Below are 21,915 nucleotides of genomic sequence, written 5' to 3'. Positions count from 1 at the left end.
TGTTGCACTCCTTTCAGCATGTACCAAAAATGTGCTGGCATCTAATGTAACATTTGTAAATATACAAAGTCTCAAGATATGAAAGTATAAGTCCTTTCATATCTGCCTCAAGATCTCCTCCCAGCTGAACATGCCCTAAACACTCCCAGAGGGGAGAGTTGAGGGCACATCATCCTCACCAGATACCCAAACCACCTCCTCTGATGTGGATGAGCTGGACTCCCCCCTGGATAACTGAACTTCTCATTGTATCTCTAAAGGGAAGTCCAGCCAACGTGCAGAATAAAAATATCATCTGACTGCATATGTAATCATATTCTTTCAGTCACATACCCACAGTTTGTGAGCATAGGTGAGGTTAAGACCGTAGATCAAACAGTAAACAGAAGCACCTGCCGATAAAAAAAATACTTTCCATGGCCTCTCTGAACTCCTCCCACATGAGACTTTTGGGCTCAGCTACCGGCAAGACTGCAGCCTGTTTGGTCTGCTAGTACGGTCAGCTACCTTCAGAGTCCAAACCCTGTAGGCCTCCTTCCTCAGCTCCTGTCAGCGCCTCAAAATGGAGGCGCGGTACATTGCCCATTGGGACTCCTACCCTTCTCAAAATGTGATTCAAGCTCTGCAGTGAGAGTTAAAGATTTGTTCATCCAGATGTTCCCAGGCAAACCCTCACTAATCTTTTGGGCTTCATCTGAGTGCACAGAACATATCACTGTAAATCTGATGATGCAATTATAAAATCAATCATTGAACCGTGGTCCTGAATGTCCCGACGCCATGTGCACTTACGTATGGGAACCCTTATGCTTGAATTTTTATGGACAAATCATGATCAGCACAGAGGTCCAGCAACACCTGCTCAGGTGTTTTGATCACTATTTTTCAGACTTCATGCCAATATTTTTAGGTAACAAACATTTAAAACCAAAAACTGTCAACATAACTGTGTGTGCACAGCTAAAAGTGGTATACAGAAATCATGAGTATTGGCAGATCTCTGTTAGCAAAAGCCAAAAAATGCTAACTTTGTTGGTGGAGTCAGAGAAAAAGACAAAGGGTCACCAAAACCAGCAACTTCCTCGTCTGAGGGCTGTGAATGTTTGTGCAAAATGTCATTCTGCAGCTGCTATATTTCAGTTTGACATAAAGCGGCGGAGCTCCTAGCACAGATACCTGCATCGTTTTGCACAGAAATACAGTATAGTAGCTGCTGCAATTTAAGAATTATTTCAAAAATATGACATTTTGATTTCTATAAATTTCCAGACTTAAAGTGAACAAAGAATAAAAAGCTAAATGAAAGAGTCTGAACACACATTAGCCCCAAAACAGCATCAGTTGTTCTAGGTGCGTTTGTGCAGTTTTTGAAGGAACTCAGAAGGTACTGTAGGTAGATCCAAACAACCACAAATATTCTGTGGATGTTGGAGGCCTCACATCCTTCTGTCTCATCATGTATTTCCAGATAGTTAATGATGGCTTTGGGGGGGCTATACCATCACTTCCAGAACTTTGTTCTTTTTAAGCAGAACATACATGATAAATAAGCCTGTATTTACAACAGTGAGGACACCATTAAAGGTACAGTAGGGTAAGCAATTGCTGAATGATAATGTCGATATTTGAGGAAAAGAAGCTTTAGATGAAGACTATTTTATTTTTATCTTTTTTTACAGTGTACACACTAGATGGACAGTAGGTGGTCTTTCACTGAAAAGATAATTGATAAAAATTATTCATTTCTCTGTGAAACTTTAGTTTAGCCATATGTAGCACGTCTCGCTGCTACGGGGTCACCAGACAGGACAGCGGACACCGGGTTTCAGGGAGAATACGTATTTTATTATAGGCTGATCAGACGTGCTCGGTCTCAGCCAGGCACACAGCACTTTCAGCTCCGTTCCTCCAGCAGAGCTCTGCTCTGCCTCCTTCCTCTGCCATCTCCAGGGCCCGCACACTTACTGAAATACACAGAGAGTGATTAGACACACCTGTGCATCATCAGCTGTTCCAGCCGCGTCACCTGTGCGCCACTCCCCCGCACTCCCTCTCTCCCTTGCAGACCCTGCCCAAATCCTGCACCCTGCCACACCATATTTTAAAACATGGATACAAACTCAACTCAAAAGATAATCAAAATCTGCACCTTAATTTAATGCATGCAAATGTTTCAGTACACAAATTCTTACGTGTAAAATATTTGAAAGTTATTCATGAGATAAAATAGTTATTTTTAAAAGTATCTATTTCAATGTTGTAAAATCCAATATTCTTTTAATCTTATATTAGTAGCAGGCAATTTGTCCAGTGCTTACAGTTTTGCTCTAATGTTAACATACATATATACATAAGATAATTTGAATCAAGAATTATTTTAAATTATCACTTTGCATTTCTTCTATTTAAATGTCTTTTTGCAGCTGAGCCTCTTGTTCTCCACATATAGATATGCTCATTGCTACAGGTTTTATTTTTTTTATTTTGACTCATTTTAACCTTGTTCCATATGTCGTCAAGAATTTACAATGTAATATAATAAACTAAATACAGCTGACCAAATCAAAGATATTGTACACCAAATGTATTTAATTTTTATATCTGTTAGGATTTTATGAAACTGTAAAAAGTATGAGGGTTTTTTTCTATAAGATTGTACTCTGATGGTTGCTCTCAGTGCAGAACCACCTCCTGTTTTATGAGCAGACTGATTAGCTGAGTTCTTCTTTAGGTGAGGACGGTGAAGAGGAACGGATGTTTAATATTGATGGGTCCCTTCCTGTTTTTCTCTGGGTTTTGGTTGTCGTAGATCTTTGCTGGGTTGGCATGTCGGATTAGAGATGGACAACAGAAAATATATGGCTGAAAGTGTGGCATGTTTAAGTTTCTTTCCCTGCAGTTGGCCTCCCAGGTAAGGTTCAACAGATAAGGTTCAACATCGGCTCCTATAACGTACAAAACACTTCCCTTTTTCAGTATAAATATGACTGGATTGATGACTACAGGGTGCGTTTCTCTCCTACCTATGTGGTTTGATAAAGGTGTACCTCCAGCTGGAAAACATTGTACATGATATAATAAAGCTTGTAATAACTTTGATTCTGTTCACTGGTATTCTTATGGTGCACTGGACAAACGAACATAAAGATCTTACATATCTCAATCTTTACAATAATTATGTTCAAAATCCCTGCAGTGGTCCATGCTCCCACTGTCAGCAGAAATGTTGACAGTTACAGCTTCAAGAGTAAATTTCAATTACAGGCAGGGTTGCCAACCATCCCTTGAAAAAACAGAATCGTCCCGTATTTATAAACTAAAGTACGCGTCCCATATTGAGCTGAAAAGGGACGCACTTTGTCCCGTATTACTGTGAGAGTCTAAAAATAGTCATAAAATGCCGATGGAAAATGGCATTGAGCTGTTGAGTCCATAAGTTATTTTTTCTTTTTACTACAACTGTATCCTACAGTCATGGCCTTTGAGGCACAAATATGTTTTCTACAGACTTTCTGTTTGCACTTTTGTTATTGCACTAAAAATGTGCACTATTACAGAATGGATGTTCTGCTTGCTTTCCATTGTTTTATATTAATTTATACAATTATAAGTTAAGCAGGAAAGGTTTATGTTTCAGAAAGATACTCATTTTATTCAGTTAATTTTGTTATTTTGTATCAAAGTGAATTGCTGGATCGGGTTGGGCGGCCCTGCCGATGAGGTGTCCCTTATTTATTTTTCAGGGAGTTGACAACCCTAGTTACAGGTTAGACCTTTTGTGTATTCCTAAAACCAGTATCCTTAACATTAGATATTATCAATCGTTTAATATATTTAGAGAGGGAAAACTTATTCATGCATTCATTTTCAGTAGGTTGCATTATTGCAATGGCATCTTTACAGGCCTTAACAAGAAATCTATCAGGCAGCTGCAGCCGATCCAGAACCTGCCACCAGAGTCCTTACAAACACCAGGAAACTGGACCATATTACACCGGTCATCAAATCACTACACTGGCTTCCAGTGAGTCAAAGGATAGAGTTTAAAATCTTACTGCTGGTCTAAAAAGCACTGAATGGTCTTGGACCAAAATACATGCTGGATCTGTTAGTTCCTATGAAGCTCCCAGACCCCTGAGGTTCATCTGGATCTGGTTTGTTGTGGTTCCCAAGAACCAGAACCAAGCAAGGTGAGGCAGCGTTCAGTTATTCTGCTCCTCACCGGTGAACAAACTTCCTGTAGACCTGAGGTCTGCTCCAACTTTCAGTTCCTTTAAATCAGGCCTAAAAACATTACTGTTTACTGAAGCGTACTCCTAAATTAAATACTTACCTGCTGTACTCTACTTCTACTGCCCTTACTTTTTAACAGCTTGTGCTTTTTATTATTTTACCTCTTTTTTTATCGTTTTATTTCATTTTATTTGTTATTTACTGTTTAATTGTCTTGCCGCTTTTAATGTTGAGGTAAAGCACTTTGAATTACCTAGTGTTGAATTGTGCTATACAAATAAACTTGCCTTGCCTACTCTTTTCCCTTCATTTCAAAAGGTTTGGTGTCATATATTTGTCTACCTGGATAAGAAGGTGTGGAATTACTTGGAAAGACACCTGTTGGTGGTTGCTGGTCTGTTAAGTAGTTTTTGAGTGCTCTGTTGCAATGTTGGTGAGGTCAGAAACGGACAAATATCCCTGATGTTTCTTTTGGGTGGGGGGGGCGCATGAGCTCCGGTGAGCAACACGGCGCGCTGTGTGCGCCTGCCACTCGCCAAATTCACAGGGCACCTTGTGAAATTGAAAGGGCACCAGTGCCAAAAGGGCAGGTGCTCAAACATCCTTTCATTTCTATCTGTGCACGCCTATGCATGTTATTGTTTACTGGTGTGAAATCCACTCTGTTACGTTCTGTGCACCCTGTTACTCTTCTGTCCTCCCTGTTACCTGTTTTTTTTTTTTTAATAATTAAATAAATTCAAAAAATAATAAGAATGTCTTTGTGGTTACTTGCAGGGAATAATTTGGCAGAGTGAAATCACTTAAAAATTGTGCCAAATTCTATTGAAATTCTTGTTTATTATAAAAGAAACATGTTAAAATTACATTGTGCCTTAAAATAGAGCAAATCTTTTTTCAAGATAATATTTTACACTTCAAATATATTTTAACGTAGTATTCACAAACAAGTAAGGGACAATTTAGCTCTTAGAAAATGTAAATATTACAATAACGGTGTATTAAAAACACTTAGTAATAAACATGAGAATGTCCTGTAACAGGGTGGACATTTGGCCTATGTCACTTGCAAAGAATTTGGTAAATATTATTAGGTCATACTATCCTGAGCTGGACCAATATGTTTTTCTTATAATTCAAAAAGCCCTCCTTCAGATTAAATAAAAAAAATAATGAGAATTTAAACGTTTCTGGCAGAGGGTAAACCAGGATGAAATGACACCGAATAGTTTTTTGTTTTTTTTTCTTTCTTAAACTTTATTTAAAATAATTATCACAGAATAGTATACAGGAACAGTATACAAATAGAATACAGAACATGTGCCAGGGGTGATTGTCCGTTATTCAAGAAGATTATACATATTACACAAGTCTACGGTTTTAATAGCCTTTTCATTTGTTGAATTAGTGATTAGTTTTAAGTAAAGTTCCATTTCTTTCTGGAAAATATAAAAGCAAGGGGTTTTCTTTGAAAATGTACTCATACAATTTGGCAAGAAATAAAAACAGATTTATCAAAAAGTAACATTTTCCTTCTTTCTTAGGGAAACAATGGAAACCAAAAACAACATTTTCCCAATGTAAATTAAAATCTATAGTGAAAGAGTCAATAATAAATTTGCTAATATCTGCCCATAGTTTTTTCGAATGAGAGCAAAGCCAGAATAAATGAACAACTGTTTCTGGATGTAAATTACAGAAGGAACAATTCGTATTAATGTCCTTTTTAAATTTCTGCATGTAATGGCTAACAGGATAATATTTATGTATGATTTTGTAAGAGACCTCCTTAACATGACACCGAATAGTAGGAATGACCCCAGTACGTGTATTCTTTGCAGCACAATTAAAACCTACATTTCCCATAATCCTTTGCGGGCCTCTCACCTCCCTCATAGTTTTTGCATCCGGGACTGAACTTCCTTTTCCTCCGTGCCTGGATGCGATGAGGACTTAGGTTTGCCCGGACCTCTGAAAAATCCGAATCCATCCTTGCGAAAGGCACCACCGAACCTCGCCAAAATGACCGAGCAGATGACCGTCAGGGGGACCCTGAAGGGCCACAGCGGATGGGTCACCCAGATCGCCACCACGCCGCAGTACCCCGACATGATCCTGTCGGCGTCCCGAGGTGAGGCGCTCCCGCCGGCTCCAACATGGCCAACCGTACGGCTGATTTATGCTTCCGCGTCACACCAACGCAGAGCCTGTGCGCGTCGCCGCGTACCTTACGCCGTCGATTTAACGCACAACCATAAATCAGGCGTTAGCATTACCCGGCTGGCGGGCTGTTGTAATGTTAGGCAAACTTGTACGCTTTCTCCCAATGATGCAGCACAGCTGCACGTCATAATCAGCCACGTAATGTTTTAAAATGTGTAAAAAAAGGGTCTTGGCGGGGGTTGAACTTTCTCCAATAGTGCACAGGCTAGCTACACTTGTGCTATCCACTGTAACTTTGTGCCACGCTGTATTTCTCTATTGGCACTTACAAACAAGAATTAATGGACGTCATTAGTCCAGGGGCCAGAGCCCAACATTTCACTTGTCAGTACCACTAAAGATGACAAAACTTACTTATGATTTTTGAAAAGATCCATGTCTGTAGATGATATTTTGGTATGATAACCCTTCCTGAGTGGCAGCTGTAGCATAGTTATCAGCTCATGAAGTTCAGAAAATTACAATTTAGATGCTGGTGCATATCCTGGTTTAGACACATGTACAGGATATCTGTCAACGTTTCACAATAATGTCTTTGGTATCATTTTATAAAGGGGACCTTTTTAGCATTCATTCAAGCTAAGATGTGAATCTTTCTGCCCAACATAGAAGTCACTGCTGCTCTTTAAACTATAAACAACACACATTTTTACACAATTTTTGCCTAAATTATATACTATCTTTTAGCCCCGTGTCACCTAGGAAAAACAGGGACACAAAAACTGGAATACTCACAGGACAATAAAGATTAAGGAAATGTATATATTGTAATATACCCACACATCTTAGCTTGAATGAATGGTATCATTTTAAAGGGGACCTTTTAAGCAGACTATATTGTGAAACATTGACAGATATCGTGTACATGAGTCTAAACCAGGATATGCACCAGCAGCTAAAATGTAATTTCCTGAAGACGGTGGGTGACTTCATGAGCTGATAACTATGATCCAGCTGCCACTCAGGAAGGGTTATCATACCAAAATATCATCTACAGACATGGATCTTTTCAAAATTATAAGCAAGTTTTGTCACCTTGAGTGGTGCTGATATCTGGTCTTGCCCATGGACTACAATAGGTAAATACATCGCTGACTTTTTGAACCCAGCTCTGTCCCAAGTATTTCATGTCTTTGATTAGATCTGCTAGCATCACACACTGAAGCAACACACCTGCTCTTTGTTGGATCTCTTGGACTCTGAATCATGTGTGGTCCTGTTTTCATTTCTAGACAAGTCCATCATCATGTGGAAGCTGACCCGTGATGAGACCAACTACGGCATCCCCCAGCGCTCCCTGAAGGGCCACTCGCACTTCGTAAGTGACGTTGTGATCTCCTCGGACGGACAGTTCGCCCTGTCAGGTGCTTGGGACGGGACCCTGCGCCTGTGGGACCTCACCACGTAAGTGCAGGGGAAAGTTGCATCTTCTAAAATGTCATTACACATTGTTAGGGACCACTGGGGCCCGTATGATAACTCATACACTTGGTATTTTGAAGAAATTGCACTCTGAAAAAACTTTTGTGAAACTGCTTTACATGCTCTCATTTCCAAACTTAATCTTTATTGCACCTTTTTTTTATAGGAATGCAAAATTGTAAATGACCCCAGTAAGTTTGATGCCTCCAGTATGAAAAAGACATAACTATCATAGGTTATGCTGTTAACAAGAAACGTGTCAACAAGGAAGTACTTCCTTGTGTGTAATTGCTATAATAAATATACACAATAATATAATTGTGATAATAATGGAAATGAGTCTTGACCAGAGATAAATGAGGTGCTGAGAATAAAATGACCACTTGGCTCTCTTAGCCCAGTTTAAGCTCCATCTTTGAGATGGTCACCAAATGCTGATGCTTTTCCTGGAACAACTAATGTCAAAATGACAATTAATGCATATTTATATTTTTTTAATTTGACACCCATTTGTATTTTGTAGGACCACACCAATCTTGAAGCCTTTATCCATTTTGTGCAAAATTATGAGGGTTAACATAACAATAACTATTAGTTTTCTTTTGATGGTGCTCATGGAAATTGCATTTGTCTATACAAATGTCACTATACAAGTTAACCAAGGAGATTTTCAATTATTAAATGCATCTGCATTGTGTGCTTTTAATAAAGTTGGCTGTGAAATTGTTGCAGTTAAACAGTTTCCCTAATAATTCTTATGCTATTTAAACTTCAATTTTTACTTGACTCTGAATCCTAAGTTGACATTCAGTAGTTGGAAAAGTGGTCTTCAGCTCAGATTGTGCTCTGTTTTAATTTGATTTGAGATTATTGCCAGTTTCTTTTCTCATAAAATGTTAAAACTATTTTCTAGTGGTCTCACCACCCGCCAATTTGTTGGGCACACCAAGGATGTTTTGAGCGTGGCCTTCTCTGCTGATAACCGCCAGATTGTGTCTGGCTCTCGGGACAAGACCATCAAGCTGTGGAACACTCTTGGAGTTTGCAAGTATACCATTCAGGTGAGCTTCACACAAATGTTCATCCCTTTTTATTTGTATTTTTCTTTCTTGGTGGACATGGATTTTGATGTGTTGGGATGCTGCCCGGAACTGGGTTTAGATTTAAAGTTGCAACATCCGTTTTCCCAGTCAAAGTGAAACTTATGTTAATATCCAACTGTGGGTACATTACCAGACTAAATTTATACAATACTTCTGTTGTTAGGCATTGACACACTGCCCTAATACTGGCCTTTTTTGTGTAGGATGAAGGCCATACCGAGTGGGTGTCTTGCGTACGCTTCTCTCCCAATAGCAGCAACCCCATCATTGTCTCTTGCGGTTGGGACAAGATGGTCAAGGTACGTTTTTCTTTTTTGAGAGAGAAACATTTTTAATTTTTTTCAAGTCTTGTTTGCTCAATAATTTGTAAAATATTGTATGTATTATCTGACATTCTCACAGGTGAGACTTTTACGAGAGCTTAGCTCTTGTAGCTGTAATTATGGGGCTTCCACCAATATGGTCGTTACACTTACCTCTTTGCTTCACTCTCAGGTGTGGAATCTTGCCAACTGCAAGCTGAAGACCAACCACATCGGCCACACTGGCTACCTGAACACAGTCACTGTTTCTCCTGATGGCTCCCTGTGCGCGTCTGGTGGAAAGGTAAGATTCTCTGTGGAAGTGTAAACATGTAAATGTTCTGTCTTGGTTCATCCATTATGATCTGTGTGGAAGCATGCATTAAGTTGAGCTTAGAGGTGTCTGCAGTGATGGAAAACTTTAACAAACATCTGTTGTTTATGATGACAAAAGAGGCTGTTTCTGAGTGGCACCTGAAGAGGTCATAGTGTCAGTGCTGAACAGGTTGAATGATGGTCCTTATTCTGTTCAGTATCATGTGGTATGTTTATTGAAACATGTGTTTTGTTTTTCCATCCAGGATGGCCAGGCCATGCTATGGGACCTGAATGAGGGAAAACACCTCTACACCCTGGACAGTGGTGACGTCATCAATGCCCTTTGCTTCAGCCCCAACCGTTACTGGCTGTGTGCTGCCACCGGACCCAGCATTAAGATCTGGGTGAGAATTCATATCAATATTACTTTGTCAGAATTGGTGGTGTTAAAGGATGCGATATTAAGGGCCATGACGAAATTTAATCAATTAACTGTATTGTCTTGATGATACCAGAGGCTGTTTCTGAGCTCCAACCTTATCCATCTCAACTGTGCAACATTCTGTGTTGTGGACCAATTTTGGCGATCCATTATTTCGGGCCTTGTTTAGTGACAATGTCACATGTGCTTTGTTGCCCTCGTAGGATCTGGAGGGAAAGATCATTGTGGACGAGCTGAGACAGGAAGTGATCAGCACAAACAGCAAGGCTGAACCACCACAGTGTACCTCCCTGGCATGGTCTGCTGATGGACAGGTATGTGATATTCACCTTTGTGGGGCTTTGATCTGTAGATGCTTGTGGTTAAAGTATAACCCCCGGTGATTATACCCTATTCACTTATAAATCTGATGTTTACTGATGTCAGTCCTGCAAATATGAGGGGAAACACAGCTTAATGTGTGTTCATTCAAAAAATAAAAGCTCTTAGGCATTAATGGATTCATTATGTTTTAAATTGAATTAATGGTATGTTCTGTCCCACTTTATTTATTTTCAGACCCTGTTTGCTGGCTACACTGACAACCTGATCAGAGTGTGGCAGGTCACTATTGGAACTCGATAAGAACCCCTGGCTGAAGCAACTTTGAATAAAAAGACTCTGAAAAAGTGTGTGCCGTCTTGGTCTCAGCACTGAATGATATTCATGGTTCTTTGACATCAAGTTTGTATAGGTAGAGCTTTAATGAATTTTGTATAATTTTAGAAGACACAGGAGATCTGTCAAAGTCTATTGGGGGAATTGATGTTTGGAAAATAAAGATTTGACTGTTAAGTTTGCTTTATGGGATAAATCCAACATTTAAGTCTGAAAGTTTAATGTAGGCGTTGAAGAAATAACATGGAGACTTAATATTGCAAGATTTTACTAGATAACGTGACACCCACATTTATTACATTAATCAGTGTTTCTCAATCCTGGTCCTCGGGACCCCCTGTCCTGCATGTTTTTGATGTTTCCCTGCACCAACACACCTGATTCTAATTAATGGTCCTCATTAGCTTGTCACCAAGGTCTGCACAACTCTGTTGATGACACAGGTACTTGTATCACGGTGTGCTGAAGCAGGGGAGCATCTAAAACATGCAGGACAGGGGCCCACGAGGACCAGGATTGAGAAACACTGCATTAACTATATTTATGCATTTGCAATTTAGTTTGAACCTTGAAGAGTCCCGTTTTGTCCCACTCCAGCTACCGTAGATGTGTAACGGTATCATAGCAACCAGAAAGTAAATATCCAGGGGGCGAAAAGTTGCGTTTTTGGAGAGTTGAGGTTTGTTCTGGTCAAAACTTCAGCATTTTCTGAATAATTTAATCTGGATTTCATAAGAGAAGACTGCTGTGTAACAGCTGTGTACCGTAGATTCGTGTTTAGGTTACTGTAGGCTTAAAAGAGAAGCAGATGGACCAGCCTAAGAATTGCATTTATGTAGAAAGAACACTGGCAATCGTGAAACCTGACGTTCATAAAGTCAAAGACATCGAGGACGTTATACTTCGCTCGGGCTTCGCCATCCTACAGGTTGAAAAAAATTGAGATGGTTACTCTTATAGTCTTGCAATGTGCTAGTTTGCCTCAGTGGTAAACGTCCAATAGCCTAATTATACTTGTGCAGCAAAAATATGGAGTTTTTGAAAATATATATATTTTTGGATATACGTACTATAAGGAAAACGACCACAAATATGATGCGACATTGATTTTTATCTTTTTCTCCTAAGTAACAGGACGTCACAAACGCGTTAGCTGTGTTTTTAAATAATTAAAATGCAAGAGGTTATTTTTTTTTAAGAAAAGGGTTATTTTCAAATTGGTAATGAAGGAAAAGAAATATGAAGGGAAAGAAAATCTCATGCATACCTAATATATGTAGCAATCTTTAGTCTCTATGGATCCACAGCAGATGCAGATTGGTGTAGTTTTATCTGGTTAACTATAGGCAAGGCAATGCAAATTTATTTATATAGCACAATTCAACACAAGGTAATTCAAAGTGCTTTACATTGACATTAAAAGCAGCAAGACATAACAAATGGGTAAGAAAAGTAAAATAATAAAAAGCCCAAGCTGTTAAAAATAAGGGCAGTACAGTACAGCAGGTAAGTTTAATTTAAGAGTACACTTAAGTAAACAGTAATGTTTTTAACCCTGATTTAAAGGATCTACAGTTGGAGCAGACCTCAGGTCTACAGGAAGTTTGTTCCACCGGTGAGGAGCAGAATAACTGAACGCTGCCTCACCTTGCTTGGTTCTGGTTCTTGGGAACCACAACAAACCAGATCCAGATGAACCTCAGGGGTCTGGGAGCTTCATAGGAACTAACAGATCAACCATGTATTTTGGTCCAAGACCATTCAGTGCTTTGTAGACCAGCAGTAAGATTTTAAACTCTATCCTTTGACTCACTGGAAGCCAGTGTAGTGATTTCATGACCGGTGTAGGTCTATAGGTCTTTTTCCATTACAAACAATGTGAAGTCTGGAGAAGTGATACTGCTAAGGCTAATAAAACTTTCAGTTCAATATTAATTTGTTAATCCTAGAGGGAAAAGTCTGTTTATGGTAATTGTCACAATTTGGGATTATCTGAAGATGCATCATAGATGGTTATAGCTGGAGGCAGGAATAATCTCCCGTAAAAGTCTCTGATTTAATACTGTCATTAATTATAACATGTTAATATATTATATTAATAACAGTTCGTCAGATGCTCAGTTTTTTCCATTGTTTTTCAGTTTATGAAGCATCGTTAATTTTGCACAATCGGCTCCAGAACAGAGCCATCTTTATATATATATATATATATATATATATATATATATAAATAAATAAATCAATCAATCAATTAGTTCATTTTGGCTCTGAAGCCACTACTTGGGCAGGGGACTGCAGATGAGACTGTACTCTCCACAAAAGCCTTATAGAAGATACTTGGATGTACATTCCAATAAAGGTTAGAATAAATGATAACATGCCTCTGAAGTTTGACTTTTTGCACCATTACAATACTTATAGGCAACTAGTCATATCTTCTGCTCCCTGAAACACATGGTAATGCTCAATAGTACACATATATGATTCTTTAATATATTTGCATTATACTAAGGTGCATTCATTTTCAATGGCTTTTGTCCGTAATGGCTTTTTTCCCCCTTACATTACTTTTACTTTTATACTTTAATTTTGAAACCAGTACTTTTATACGTTTACTCGAGTAAAAAACTTGAGTTGATACTTCAACTTCTACAGGAGTATTTTTAAACTCTAGTATCTATACTTCTACCTGAGTAATGAATGTGAATACTTTTGACACCTCTGATGAAATGACACCGAATAGTAGGAATGACCCCAGTACGTGTATTCAGTGGCGTCAATTCAGTGGAAGCTAAGGTATGGCAAGGGTACGAGTCACAGAACTTAACTAGAGTATCAATCAACACGTCCAGCAAATACTCATCACAGAAGTCTGCTATGGAGCTTATCTGTGTGGTCAAGAAAATTGGAACTTTTTCAAATGCAGTCTCGCTCACTGCAAAAACTCAAAATCTTACCAGGAATATTTGTCTTATTTCTAGTTAAAATGTCTAATTTTTAGTCAAAAAATCTCATTACACTTAAAACAAGAGTCATTACCAGAAAAATAACTGGTTATTTGACCATTTTTACCTGTTTCAAGTAAATTTTCACTTGAAATAAGTAGAAAAATCTGCCAGTGGGACAAGATTTATCTTCCCATTACAAGCAAAACAATCTTGTTCCATTGGCAGATTTTTCTACTTATTTTAAGTGAAAATCTACTTGAAACAGGTGAAAATGGTTGTTTTGAGTCTTGTCTTAAATGATATGAGATTTTTTTTTAAAGAGACTAAAAATTAGACATTTTAACTAGAAATAAGACAAATATTCTTGTTAGGATTTTGAGTTTTTGCAGTGTATAATAACTAGTCAAATCGATCATGTTCTTATTTGCATTTGTAGTTATTCCATAAATGTATTCAAAAAAACAAACATTTACATTTAACCCTTGAAGCAAAGGTGTGGCGGCTCCCATACCTTGCCATACCCAATTGACGCCCCTGCGTGTATTCTTTGCAGCACAATTAAAACCTACATTTCCCATAATCCTTTGCGGGGTCTCACCTCCCTTATAGTTTTTGCATCCGGGACTGAACTTCCTTTTCCTCCACGCCTGCATGCCATGAGGACTTAGGTTTGCCCGGACCTCTGAAAAATTCCAATCCATCCTCGCGAAAGGCACCGCCGAACCTCGCCAAAATGACCGAGCAGATGACCGTCAGGGGGACCCTGAAGGGCCACAGCGGATGGGTCACCCAGATCGCCACCACGCCGCAGTACCCCGACATGATCCTGTCGGCGTCCCGAGGTGAGGCGCTCCCGCCGGCTCCCACATGGCCAACCATTCATCCATTATGATCTCTGTGGAAGCATGCATTACGTTGAGCTTAGAGGTGTCTGCAGTGATGGAAAACTTTAACAAACATCTGTTTTTTATGATGACAAAAGAGGCTGTTTCTGAGTGGCACCTGAAGAGGTCATAGTGTCAGTGCTGAACAGGTTGAATGATGGTCCTTATTCTGTTCAGTATCATGTGGTATGTTTATTGAAACATGTGTTTTGTTTTTCCATCCAGGATGGCCAGGCCATGCTATGGGACCTGAATGAGGGAAAACACCTCTACACCCTGGACAGTGGTGACGTCATCAATGCCCTTTGCTTCAGCCCCAACCGTTACTGGCTGTGTGCTGCCACCGGACCCAGCATTAAGATCTGGGTGAGAATTCATATCAACATTACTTTGTCAGAATTGGTGGTGTTAAAGAATGCAATATTGAGGGCCATGACGAAATTTAATCAATTAACTGTATTGTCTTGATGATACCAGAGGCTGTTTCTGAGCTCCAATATTATCCATCTCAACTGTGCAACATTCTGTGTTGTGGACCAATTTTGGTGATCCATTATTTCGGGCCTTGTTTAGTGACAATGTCACATCTGCTTTGTTGCCCTCGTAGGATCTGGAGGGAAAGATCATTGTGGACGAGCTGAGACAGGAAGTGATCAGCACAAACAGCAAGGCTGAACCACCACAGTGTACCTCCCTGGCATGGTCTGCTGATGGACAGGTATGTGATATTCACCTTTGTGGGGCTTTGATCTGTAGATGTTTGTGGTTAAAGTATAACCCCCGGTGATTATACCCTATTCACTTATAAATCTGATGTTTACTGATGTCAGTCCTGCAAATATGAGGGGAAACGGCTTAATTTGTGTTCATTCAAAAAATAAAAGCTCTTAGGCATTAATGGATTAATAATGTTTTAAATTGAATTAATGGTATGTTCTGTCCCACTGTTTTTCCATCCAGGATGGCCAGGCCATGCTATGGGACCTGAATGAGGGAAAACACCTCTACACCCTGGACAGTGGTGACGTCATCAATGCCCTTTGCTTCAGCCCCAACCGTTACTGGCTGTGTGCTGCCACCGGACCCAGCATTAAGATCTGGGTGAGAATTCATATCAACATTACTTTGTCAGAATAGGTGGTGTTAAAGGATGCGATATTGAGGGCCATGACGAAATTTAATCAATTAACTGTATTGTCTTGATGATACCAGAGGCTGTTTCTGAGCTTCAACCTTATCCATCTCAACTGTGCAACATTCTGTGTTGTGGACCAATTTTGGCAATCCATTATTTCAGGCCTTGTTTAGTGACAATGTCACATCTGCTTTGTTGCCCTCGTAGGATCTGGAGGGAAAGATCATTGTGGACGAGCTGAGACAGGAAGTGATCAGCACAAACAGCAAGGCTGAACCACCACAGTGTACCTCCCTGGCATGGTCTGCTGATGGACAGGTATGTGATATTCACCTTTGTGGGGCTTTGATCTGTAGATGTTTGTGGTTAAAGTATAACCCCCGGTGATTATACCCTATTCACTTATAAATCTGATGTTTGCTGATGTCAGTCCTGCAAATATGAGGGGAAACACAGCTTAATGTGTGTTCATTTAAAAAAATAAAAGCTCTTAGGCATTAATGGAAAAATTATGTTTTAAATTGAATTAATGGTATGTTCTGTCCCTCTTTATTTATTTTCAGACCCTGTTTGCTGGCTACACTGACAACCTGATCAGAGTGTGGCAGGTCACTATTGGAACTCGATAAGAACCCCTGGCTGAAGCAACTTTGAATAAAAAGACTCTGAAAAAGTGTGTGCCGTCTTGGTCTCAGCACTGAATGATATTCATGGTTCTTTGACATCAAGTTTGTATAGGTAGAGCTTTAATGAATTTTGTATAATTTTAGAAGACACAGGAGATCTGTCAAAGTCTATTGGGGGAATTGATGTTTGGAAAATAAAGATTCTGAAAGTTTAATGTAGGCATTGAAGAAATAACATGGAAACTTAATATTGCAAGATTTTACTAGATAATGTGACACCCACATTTATTATATTAGTGTTTCTCAATCCTGGTCCTCAAGGCCCACTGTCCTGCATGTTTTAGATGTTTCCCTGCACCAACACACCTGATTCTAATTAATGGTCCTCATTAGCTTGTCACCAAGGTCTGCACAACTCTGATGACACAGGTACTTGTATCACGGTGTGCTGAAGCAGAGTAGCATCTAAGACATGCAGGACAGGGGCCCACGAGGACCAGGATTGAGAAACAGTGCCAAAAAGTGATTGCCTGCCAGAATCTGATTTCTCCCCTGAAAATGGGTCTTTTTACCTGCCAAAAATTGATTGAAGCCCAAATACAGTTAATGAAAGGTTGTTTCTACCTAAATATGATTTGATCTCATTCTTGAGCTTCATAATATAAACACTAGAGGTCACAGGATTGCTCTTAACCCTTTTAAAGGACCATTGCAACACAAAATAGGCATTTTCACCTGCCAAAAATGATTGAAGGCCAAATACAGTTATGAAAAGTTGTTTCTGCCTAAATATGACTTGATCTCCTTCTTGAGCTTCATATTCTGAAAATCTATCGTTCAACGGGCTGCTGTGCGCGCTCCCGCGGCCAGAAATCAAGAAATCAGATTCTGGCAGGCAATCACTTTTTGGCACAACACCGGCATTAACTGTATATTTATGCATTTTCTATTTAGTTTGAACCTTGAGTCGCGTTTTGTCCCACTCCAGCTACCGTAGAGTTGTAACGGTATCATAGCAACCAGAAATTAAACATCCAGGGGGCGAAAAGTTGCGTTTTTGGAGAGTTGAGGTTTGTTTTGGTCAAAAACTAAGCATTTTCTGAATAATTTAATGTGGATTTCATAAGAGAAGACTGTTGTGTACCGTAGATTCGTGTTTAGGTTACTGTAGGTTTAAAAGAGAAGCAGATGGACCAGCCTAAGCATCGCATTTATGTAGAAAGAACACTGGCAATCGTGAAACCTGACGTTGTTCATAAAGCCAAAGACATCGAGGACGTTATACTTCGCTCGGGCTTCACCATACTACAGGTTTGAAAAAATTGAGAGATGGTTACTCTTATAGTCTTGCAATGTGCTAGTTTGCCTCAGTGGTAAACGTCCAATAGCCTACTTGTGCAGCAAAGTAACAGGACGTCAGAAAAACGCGTTAGCTGTGTTTTTAAATAATTAAAATGCAAGAGGTTATTTTTTTTAAGAAAAGGGTTATTTTCACATTTGTAATGAAGGAATAGAAATATGAAGGAAAAAAAATCTCATGCATACCTAATAACAATCTTTAGTCTCGATGGATCCACAGCAGATGCAGATTGGTCTTTTTCCATTACAAACTGAATGTGAAGTCTGGAGAAGTGATAATGCTGAGGCCAATAAAACTTTCAGCTCAATATTCATTTGTTAATCCTAGAGGGAAAAGTCTATGTTTATGGTAATTGTCACAATTTGTCATAGATGGTTATAGCTGGAGGCAGGAATAATCTCCCGTAAAAGCCTCTGATTTAATACTGTCATTAATTATAACATTGTTAGTTGTCAACTGTCAGTTCTTTTGTCAGTTGGATTCTGTTGTCTGGGAATAAAGTCCTGTTTTACCAACCTCTGGAGTCGAGCCTCATCCTGCCACAATATATTTATATATTATTATATTAATATTACTGTGTTCGTTGGATGCTCAGTTTTTTCCATTGTTTTTCAGTTTATGAAGCATCATTAATTTTGCACAATCGGCTCCAGAACAGAGCCAAATTTATATATATATATATATATATATATATATATATATATATATATATATATATATATATATCAGTTAGTTCATTTCGGCTCTGATGCCACTACTTGGGCAGAGGACTGCAGATGAGACTGTACTCTCCACAAAAGCCTTATAGAAGATATGCAACATCTTGCTGCAAACAATAAAAAAAAAAAAAAACTAATACAGGAACATCTCAAAGAACAAAAGTCTGTGACAATTTGAATAAAATGGCTATAATTTTAACCAAAACATGACTATATATTAATGTGGACCACACGCTAACGTCATTTATTTTTTTGTGTAGTTTAATAAATGGTCTGTTTTGTATATGTATGTCATCAGTAAACTAGTGAATTCATTACATCTAGTTCAGGTTTCTTCATGGATTTCATTGATTTGTTATCCCTTTGTAGAGGAAGAGACTGCAACTAAGTCCAGAGCAATGCGGCAATTTCTATGCAGACGACTATAGAAACCCCTTGTTTCCCAGTTTGACAGCCTTCATGAGCTCTGGCCCTATTGTTGTCTGGATGCTGGCACGTGAGAATGCTGTTGCCCACTGGAAGTCCATCATAGGGCCCGCAAACATCACGAAGGCCAGAGAAACTCAACCAGAGTGGTGAGACTCATATGCTCGTGTGTGTTATATGTCTTCTTAGAAAATATCTAAAGACCTCTAAAATCCTATCTGTACAAAGTCATCAATTTATTTGTACATGTGAATATTTTGATTCTATTATTACACCAGTCATTTTGTATCAGAATCTCTGTGTCAGATTGGTACTATTTGAGAACGACATTCTTGGATCAAAGTGTCTTTATAACATACTCGCTGGTATTGTCGAGTGTGTTTTTAACTTAAAATGTCACTTTTCAGTTTGAATGTGGACCATCTGGTAACTTTATAAGTTAGTTTTATAGCATAAGTAGTGGTTAAAAGTCTGCGCTCTGGCGATGTGCTGTATTTCTTCCCAGCCTGAGAGCACAATATGGAACTTCTGATGTGAGAAATGGACTTCATGGCAGTGAGTCATTTCATGATGCTGTGAGAGAGATTGAATTCATGTTTCCAAACTGTAAGTAATTTGTACACTATATGAACTATATGAACTATGTTCGTATACAGATGGATTTGTTTTCCTTCCTAAACTTCTTTCCCCCATGTGCTCTGTGCAGCTGTTATCGAGCCCTTCGTTTCAACAGAAGCACCTGGAGAATATCTGAGCAGGTGTGTAAACCCAATTCTGCTACGTGGACTCACTGAGCTCTGCAAGGAAAAGCCACTCAATCCCTGTGTAAGTACTGATGCTCTACATGAGGAGTTATACAAGTTTATTCATCAGTTGTTGGGTACTTGTGTTGCCAAGCTAATTGCTACATTGAACTTTTGCTTGTAATAGATTTGGCTTGCTGACTGGCTGAAAAAAAATGATCCAAACCAGCCTCAAATATGTTGTGAAAACACTGCAGAAGACGAAGAATGACATGAAAGAAGAGAACCACAGAGGAACACGTATTCAATAGTTTTTGTTTAGTTCAAAACTAAGATTAAATGCTGTAACCCACTTTTTAATCTTTCCACATGAAATAGCCAATTGAAATAAAGGCTTTTTATATTTGAAGAAGAGTGCCTTGGATTTTTCTTCCTTTAACATTAAATACATTGAATTTTCAGGAGAGGTTGTGTATTTTTTTCCTTTTCTTTTTTTGAAAGATCATATCATTTATTGCCAATTCACAACAAAAGTAATCTCAAGGCACTTTATACAGAAGTCCAATCAAAGACAATCCAGTCAATTATATTTCAATGTAATTCCATAAATTCAGTACAATCAAGTATACCTCAGATTCATGATTCATAGCACGTATTATCGTAAAAGCAGCTAAGCTAAGGAATCCAAGAGACTGCATTGAATCTTCCCTTTGGTGCAATCCCCCATCGTGAGCAAGCAGGAGCTGAAGGTAGAGAGGAAACCCTAATTATCAGGGCTAAAAGACCAGGGGCCTCATTTATAAAAGAGTGCATATAGGATTCATACTAAAAGTGTGCGTGCGCACAAAAAAATCCTGATTTGCGCACGCACACCTGCACGCAATGTTCTCTTTATAAATCACAGTCTACCTGGAAGGTTGCGCAGGTGAATTCGCCTCATATCCCGCCCTCGACACGCCCACTTTCTACCATGAATGTTCATTGCAAAGTACTTCATGACTGTTTTTGCATATGAATGAGCCAGCTGATCATGCGCTGCGCCTGCCTGCAGCCTGTTTCCTACACTGTTGTGTGTCTGGATGAATGAGTCATGTGTCGAGCCAGGCCACCGTGCCACTAAATTTGTCAGAACCATGTTTGAGGCACAAATGACTTGTACCGTACATTTATTGAATGCGAATTTTTACGGTTCACATAGACAAATTCATTTTCGCTCGGAGCCCTTATAGCAATTTGAGTGCGATTGCTGCAAATTGCCTTTTAATGTTGGCCTGTTCCCCCACAGTGTAAGGAAACCAGATGTATCGACTGGTCATTTTAATAATGCCATCCAAAACGGCTGGCATTATAGTGCTCAGTGACGGCTGTGATAACCCAGACCTAAAGACGGAATTTAGATATTATATTGTACCTCAAAGGGGCTTTAGGCAGAACATGTAACATTATTTAATGTTAATCAAACACATACCTGTCGGCTAATTCCCGCTGGAAAGAGCCGGTTTCCAGAAAACCAAGAGTGGTCAGCACCTGTATGCACCGGGATGGCGCGATTCCGGCGGGTCGGTCTGTCTAACACTGGACCCAGTTCAGCACATGGATCCAAGAGTACTGCTCTAGGGAATCCAAATCAGCTTATTAGCCAGTCATCATCATCATCAGGGCCAGGAAATCTTCATGGTCCCTAAATACTCTCTCCATCCTGATCCTGCCATTTACGTGATCCTCAAGCAGTGCCAGCGCATCCATTGTGCAGCATTACGCACGGCTGTCACCACGCAATTTATATTCTTACTCAGCAATTAGACTGGTTGTTACACACCTTGTCACGATAAATAATCAGTCTGGTGCTATTCACCACTCCATACCATTTGAAGATGGAAGTATGATATATGAGCGTAGTACCTACTGCAAATACAGGCGTAATGGCTCATTTACGGAACACATAGATCTATAACGCTGCCGGCTTGGGTGTACATGGATCTATAAGTCTGATATGTGATGACCTAAAAAGTATGACATGAATCTGGCTTCATTTCACCACTTCACCGTCTGCGTCGCCAGTTCCCCATATCTTCAAAATGTTTGTGCGCTAGGATCAAAGTTTGCGTAGAGATACCCACATTTTCCCGTTAAGTTTTTTTTAATAAATCCCAACCTTTGCATAGAAGGTGGCGTGTGCATCTTTCAAGCTCTATTTTGTGCACACGCAAGCTTTATAAATGAGGCCCCAGATGAAGGAGGATGGATATCTGCTTTGTCCAGTTGAGGGTATGAGATGACAGAAAGGGAGACCAACAAACAGAGAGAAATGTTACCTGTGAAATGCAAAAAAGGAATAATGTTAACAGAAATAATAATGACATGGACATTTAAG

General features: G+C 39.3%; 3 protein-coding genes across 3 annotated transcripts; all 3 read left to right on the top strand.

Moving 5' to 3' along the window:
• The first annotated feature begins 6,146 nt into the window (after nucleotides 1–6,146).
• On the top strand, nucleotides 6,147–10,714 carry LOC133446923 (small ribosomal subunit protein RACK1). The gene is made up of 8 exons (XM_061725140.1): nucleotides 6,147–6,364; nucleotides 7,689–7,860; nucleotides 8,792–8,939; nucleotides 9,185–9,280; nucleotides 9,477–9,587; nucleotides 9,865–10,005; nucleotides 10,247–10,357; nucleotides 10,602–10,714. Exons 1-8 carry the CDS (start codon nucleotides 6,256–6,258, stop codon nucleotides 10,665–10,667), a joined length of 954 nt encoding a protein of 317 aa, XP_061581124.1. The 5' UTR covers nucleotides 6,147–6,255; the 3' UTR covers nucleotides 10,668–10,714.
• A 4,755-nt stretch (nucleotides 10,715–15,469) lies between these two features.
• On the top strand, nucleotides 15,470–16,343 carry LOC133446922 (small ribosomal subunit protein RACK1-like). Its single transcript, XM_061725139.1, has 3 exons — nucleotides 15,470–15,633; nucleotides 15,875–15,985; nucleotides 16,231–16,343. Exons 1-3 carry the CDS (start codon nucleotides 15,505–15,507, stop codon nucleotides 16,294–16,296), a joined length of 306 nt encoding a protein of 101 aa, XP_061581123.1. The 5' UTR covers nucleotides 15,470–15,504; the 3' UTR covers nucleotides 16,297–16,343.
• A 145-nt stretch (nucleotides 16,344–16,488) lies between these two features.
• Nucleotides 16,489–19,950, top strand: nme5 (NME/NM23 family member 5). The gene is made up of 5 exons (XM_061725138.1): nucleotides 16,489–17,604; nucleotides 18,742–18,947; nucleotides 19,304–19,404; nucleotides 19,505–19,623; nucleotides 19,729–19,950. Exons 1-5 carry the CDS (start codon nucleotides 17,482–17,484, stop codon nucleotides 19,810–19,812), a joined length of 633 nt encoding a protein of 210 aa, XP_061581122.1. The 5' UTR covers nucleotides 16,489–17,481; the 3' UTR covers nucleotides 19,813–19,950.
• The last annotated feature ends 1,965 nt before the right edge of the window (nucleotides 19,951–21,915 follow it).

This window comes from Cololabis saira, chromosome 7 (assembly GCF_033807715.1).
Source record: "Cololabis saira isolate AMF1-May2022 chromosome 7, fColSai1.1, whole genome shotgun sequence".
In the NCBI taxonomy this organism is placed as follows: domain Eukaryota; kingdom Metazoa; phylum Chordata; class Actinopteri; order Beloniformes; family Belonidae; genus Cololabis; species Cololabis saira.
This window is presented reverse-complemented; position numbering and strand designations above follow the sequence as displayed.